Source organism: Nematolebias whitei, chromosome 19 (assembly GCF_014905685.2).
Source record: "Nematolebias whitei isolate Nwh7 chromosome 19, NemWhi1, whole genome shotgun sequence".
In the NCBI taxonomy this organism is placed as follows: Eukaryota; Metazoa; Chordata; class Actinopteri; order Cyprinodontiformes; family Rivulidae; genus Nematolebias; species Nematolebias whitei.
Genome location: NC_056516.1, coordinates 35,259,128 through 35,265,479, shown reverse-complemented (window position 1 = coordinate 35,265,479; position 6,352 = coordinate 35,259,128). Strand labels below are relative to the sequence as shown.

Genomic DNA, 6,352 nt, shown 5'->3' with positions numbered 1-6,352 from the left:
GGGGGGGGGGGGGACAGAAGAGTCAGAACAGGCTGTATTGAATTTTATTGTGTTTGTTTAACATTTTCCATGAGCTGAAAACCATGGAGGTTTTTCAAATCTCTGCGAGCCTCCAGGAGATTCAGTATCCTTGGCAGCTCCAGCAGACTCGGAGCATTGCTGTCGAAGATTGAAACACCATGTTCGTGTGGTGTCACCACTGCTGTTTGCACTTAAACCTGCTCTTTCACAATCATTTTGTCCACAACAGCGCACCCCCCACCAACACTCGCATACAGATCTGTTACACATGTTCTGTATCGCGTCAGTCCTGATAAGTCCAACAATGTTTCACCGTCCTCACTCAGCCCTGACATCACCAAGTTTCTGTCTTTTGTATCATTATGCTGCTAAAGTCACAAATTTAAAAGAAAAAGAAAAAAGATCCAAAAGCCTTCATACAGAACCAACAAACCAACACAAAGAGAGAATAAATTATCTGTGTCCACACGTGACTTTGGTTATAAAGAGCCTGTGTTTGTCCTGATAAATCCTCTGTTTCTGCACAAACAATGAGTATCAGCCCGTCCTCACTCAGACCTGACATCACCACTTTCCATCCTTCGCTTCATGTGACACAGATGAACGTCTCTGATGTGAAAGAAGAGAAAAAAAAGGACAAATAAATTGACCAACATGTCAAAAATAATAAAATGCAGGAAACCATTGATTTGTTTTCGATATCAAACTCCTTAATTCAATTTGCTGATAGTAATAACGTGCTTTTTTTCTGTAAAATTACCAAAAAAGCACCATAATTTCCCAATTTTCCTCTGAGATCACAATTTGATCAAATATTAAATCAGGCTTTAATGATTTATTAGCTTTAAAAAAAAAGGCCAAAAATCAACTACTAAACTGTTTCCACATCTAGTATTTGTTATTGAGCTTGTTAAAGTCATTTTATTGGTCACCTCCGGAGGCAAAAGGCAATAACGTGTTTACCCATGTTTCTGTGTCCACTTGTCTGTAGCGTCAGCAAAATATCTCATGAATCTGTTAGTGGTGCAGCTGAAACCGTTTTGAACAAGAATTGTGCAAAATGTGATATAAGCACCAAATATGGTAAAGTTGTTCCCAAGAGTCTTTAGACTAATTCTATCCAACTGGCCTTCTAAAAATCTAAGATGGTTAATTATTTGTTATAATTTTTTATTTACTCATATGTATTTTTTGCATGGTACAAGGCTACTAACAGCAAAAAAACATAAACTGGCACAAAAATCATTTAAATTGATTAATTAATAGTGTTACCATATTGATACAGTGCAGAAATAAATTCAGTTTGGCGGCCATATTGAAACCAGGCTGCCATCTTGGATTTTCAAATGACCAATCAGGCAGATTTGACAAATACCTCAAAGAAAATCATACCAAATTTGGTATTTTATCACAATTTGCATGATTTTTCTTTTATTTGTGCTACTATGTGGATGGATGTTAATTAGAATTGCAAAAAATAAAGAGTCAATGAATGAACATCTACAACTGCTTAAGGTTTGGAGTCAGCCCGATTCAAGATGGCAACCAACACAGATCTATCCTTGCCAACACAGAAAATGTCTATATCTCAGCCAATTATTTACAGAGAGTTGAAAGTCATCCACTAAACTGACTGAGTGCTAAGACAAAGCCGAAGTGGAAGTGGTCGGAATCATATTTGTGAAAAACAGATTTACATTTCAAAAAACGAAATTAAATTTGAAAAAAATTTTTTATAATAATAATTTGGGAAAACGGAATGAAATTAAGCCAAACTGTGTGTTGTTTATTTATTTATTTATTAACAACATAAAACAACAGAACAAGGTACAGTAACAAGATGCAAATACAAATCCTCATGAAGGGTGTGGGGTCCGTGTACTATTTGTTCAGTTGTTTTTAAATTGAGAATCCAACATAAAATAAAAACTTATTTCATTATTCATTTTTATGAGGGATTCATGTTACTGGACTTGTTACTGTACATTGTTCTGTTGTTTTAACCACTTAATGTGATTCCGTTTTTTCAAATTTGATTCCGGCCACTTCCGCTTTGGCCACTACTGCTTCAGCTACTTCCTCTTTGGCTTAATGTAATTCCGTTTTATCAAATGTTATTCCGTTTTTTTTCAAATATGATTCTGGCCACTTCCGCTTTGGCCACTTCCGCTTCAGCTACTTCCGCTTTGGCTTAATGTAATTCCGTTTTATCAAATGTTATTCCGTTTTTTCAAATATGATTCTGGCCACTTCCGCTTTGGCCACTTCCGCTTCAGCTACTTCCGCTTTGGCTTAATGTAATTCCGTTTTATCAAATGTAATTCAGGTTTTTCAAATGTTGTTCATTTACACCTCAAGGCCACCGTAGAACTCACCAACATTTCAGTCTATTGGTATTTTTTATTGCATTTCAGTAATAAGACCTACTTTTGAACGCTGGATACATGGGGACAGTGTTGGTGATGAGAGAAGCTTCATATCTAGAATTTGGAGATGTGGCTAATTCTGTAAATATAAACAAAAATCAAGAGTAAACATGGTTTGTAGATAGTTTGACTTGCATAACATTAAGCTCCTCTACAGAGTGTGTTACCAGGAGGGAAGAGGAAGCCGTGGGTCAGGTGGTTGTTCTGTTGGTAGGCTGTGCAGCTCTGACTGTAATCGGGGGAAACTCTTGGGTCGATTCGAATACAGTTAACATTTGCTGAAACCTCTGGTAATGAAGTAGGGTCCTCCTGTAAGAAAACACCGAACACGGAAAGAAGGAAGCCACATTATACCTCCAGACCTCATAACAACCACTTTTAAACAACTGAGTCAAGGAAAAAAAATTAAAAAAGCAAAAAGGAAAATGGAAGTTCTGTTCTAACCAGAGTGACTTTTGTTTTGCAGTAAGACACATGCACACTGTGTATTTTATTATAACTGTTTAATGCATGAGAAGCTGCATCTTGTAAACCCTCGACATGTTTCTGTAACTTTTGTAAAGCATACATGTTGACAATTACAAAGAGAGACTCCGTTTGCTGCTGAGTTGGAGTTTCTGTGGCAACATTATACTTTACAGTGACTCAAACATGCTGGCAGCCTATAACCAGTAACATAATGTGCTTTGTGCATATTTCATATCAGCTTTAAATCCTTTAACACCATGTTCAAAATGAATTAAAGGCTTAAATGCAAAATAAATGTATATTTTTCCAACCTGAACATACCAACACCTTTTGTTTTAAAGGTGTATAGAACTAAGGTTTGCTCTGGTACTTGAGTCTTCAGTATTAGTATTTTAAAATTTACATTTGAGCAACATATATTTGTTTTGTGTAAACATTTTCATACAATATCAAGTTAAGGTTCACAATGTTAAAAGTTATAAATTTGAATGTATCCATTTGTCCAACGAGCAACAACAAAGGGGAGTGCAGGATATTTGTACATCCTGGAGCTGCAGTTCAGCTGCAAAGACAAAATTTTAGAATCCTAAAACTTGTGTTTGTTAAAAGTTCATATTATAAATTACGTGTTTAGTCAGAAGATATGTAGGAACAAGTGTAAAAAAAAAAGCCATGTTTCATAGGTGTTTGTGTACCTGCCGAGGCAGAGTGTACGCCGTCCAGAGTGGCATGGCCAGTTCTTTGCTGTATCCACTGATGAACTCCAGATGATGGAGAAGACTGTACCGAGTCCCAAACATGACCGCTGGGCGACCAAAGGGGAGATGGGTCCTGTCTGCAACACACACACAAAGCCAGCAAAGGTAAGTTTGACTCCTTTCTAAAACCCATTACAGCAAAAAGAGAAAAAAAAGTCAAAGTAGAAAATTAGAAAATTTCAGCAATATAGATTTTTCAAGTTATTATGCTCTTATTGGCTGGATTTACTTTATTTATTCTTTCTGGTGGTTCTTGAGAAAAATGCACCATTGTCTATTGGTGTGACTGACGTGCCTCATGAGTGATATCAGTGAACTTCATTTTTTATCTAAAATTTGATGATTTAAGCCTCTTGTTATGTCTCACATTTGCTGGTGAAGCAGGCACAGTTTGGCTTTTACCTAAAGGTACATACATCCATCCATTATCCATCCATTATCCATCCATTATCTTGCAGCCATGCCACCTGAAGTCAGGCGGCATGGGTAGCAGCTTGAGCATGGAGGCCCAGACATCTCTTCCCACAGCCACCTCTTCCAGCTCTTCTGGGAGGACTCCAAGGCGTTCCCAGGCCAACGGAGAGACATACTTTCCAGCGTGTCTTGGATCTTCCCTGTGGTCTCCTCCAAGTCAGATTTCCTTACTAGGGAGGTGCACAGGGAGCGTCCTTACCAGATGCCCGAACCATCTCAACTGGCTCCTTTCGATTTGGAGGAGCAACAGTTCTACTTCAAGTCTCTCCCGGATAGCTTAACTTCTCTCCCTATCTCTAATGGAGAGTCCAACTACCATATAGAGGAAACATTACACCCATCCATATCTGCAATCTCATTTTTTCTATCACTACCCAGAGTTCTTGGTATTAGGCGAGGGTAAGAATGTAAGAAAGATAGCTTTACCTTACAGCTCAGCTCCCTCCTTACGACAAACCATCGCAGAGTCCACAGTACTTTAGGTGCTGCACCAATCCATCTGTCAATCTCACGCTCCATTCTTGAGATACTTGAACTCCTCCACTTGAGGCAGAACCTCACCCTCAAACCAAAGAGAGCAATCCACCCTTTTCCGACTGAGGACCATGGCCTTAAATTTGGAGGTGCTGATCCACATTCACCTTCACTGAACACAGTTTTAGTAAAGCACTGCTTTCCCCTCCTCGGCTGCCTGATGGTTTACCAGATCCCCTTGGAGCTGACCGAAACTCTCTATCCAAGGCCTCACCGAACTCCTCCCACATCTGAGCTTTTGCCTCAGCAACAGTCGAGGCTGCAGTCTGCTTGGCCCTCCAGTACTCCTCAGCTGCCTCCAGAGTCCCAGCAGCCAACAAGGACCATTTTTTCATTTAGCCTTTATTTATCCAGGTTAGTCTCATTGAGCCACGAGAACTCATTTTCAAGAGAGACCTGTAAAATAGGACCAATAGGACTTCTTCAGCTTGACAGCATCCCTAACTCTGGTTAATTTTTTCCTTCAGCTTATGGGGCTAAACAGATCTAATTCAAATGGTAAATGGTAAATGGACTTTACAAAGACTAAACAGTGCTTTATCCCATTCATACACTGATGGGTCATACATCGAAGGCAATGAGGGGTTCAATGTCTTGCCCAGGGACACTTAAGCATGTGACTGCTGGTGGAATTGAACACTCAACTTCTGCAATGGCGGACAACTACTCTAACCACTCAACCACAGCTGCCCTTAATACAATCCATCCATCCATCCATCCATTATCTTTACCCACTTATTCCATTTTGGGTCACGGGGGTCGCTGGTGCCCATGTCCAGCCATCACTGTGCGAGGGGTGGGGTACACCCTGGACGGGTTGCAAGTCCATCACAGGGACACATAGAGACAAACAACCATTCACTCTCTCACTCACACCTAGGAACAATTTTAGAGTTACCAATCAGCCTAACATGCATGTTTTTGGACTGTGGGGGGAAACCCATGCAGCACGGAGAGAACATACAAACTCCACCCAGAAAGGCCCCTGGACCGGGGTTTGAACCAAGGACCTGCCTGCTGAGAGGCAGCAGCTCTACCAGTTGCGCCACCGTGCTGCCCTAATACAATACAATACATTTCAAAATATCTTAAAAGTGTTTCTATTTGCTTTTATAAAAATTTTACAATTTTTTGCCAATTTCAAAACATTTAATGTATTAAAGCAGCTAATATTCCTAAAAAAAAAATCACTGAACATTTACTGCAACATACAGGAAACAGAGCTGTCCCAGTGGGACTTCTATTTTACCTTTATTTGGCAAGTTTATCCTTAAAAAGCTCCACTGTGAGAAGAAACTTACTGTAGCTGTAGAGCCCATCTGGTGCCGGAGTGAACATCTCGATGATCTCCTCCACTCTGTTCTGAAACACAAAAACAAACACGTAAAAGGTCGTTCAATTTAAAAGATGATTCATACCTCGGATGGATGGATGGATGGATGTATGGATGGATGCATAGATAGATGGATGCATAGATAGATGTATGGATGGATGGATGGATGCATAGATAGATGTATGGATGGATGGATGGATGGATGGATGGATAGATAGATAGATAGATAGATAGATAGATAGATAGATAGATAGATAGATAGATAGATAGATAGATAGATAGATAGATAGATAGATAGATAGATAGATAGATAGATAGATAGATAGATAGATAGGGCA

General features: G+C 39.4%; 1 protein-coding gene across 1 annotated transcript in view; it reads right to left on the bottom strand.

The window, feature by feature from the left end:
- LOC119425592 (ectonucleotide pyrophosphatase/phosphodiesterase family member 2) overlaps window positions 1–6,043 on the bottom strand; it is a gene marked incomplete at its 5' end in the record, with an annotated part of 71,526 nt that extends 65,483 nt beyond the window's left edge. The window contains 4 exon segments of the mRNA XM_037693124.1: window positions 2,449–2,526; window positions 2,615–2,756; window positions 3,611–3,750; window positions 5,983–6,043. Coding sequence (XP_037549052.1) covers window positions 2,449–2,526; window positions 2,615–2,756; window positions 3,611–3,750; window positions 5,983–6,043 — 421 coding nt within the window.
- Window positions 6,044–6,352: the final 309 nt, after the last annotated feature.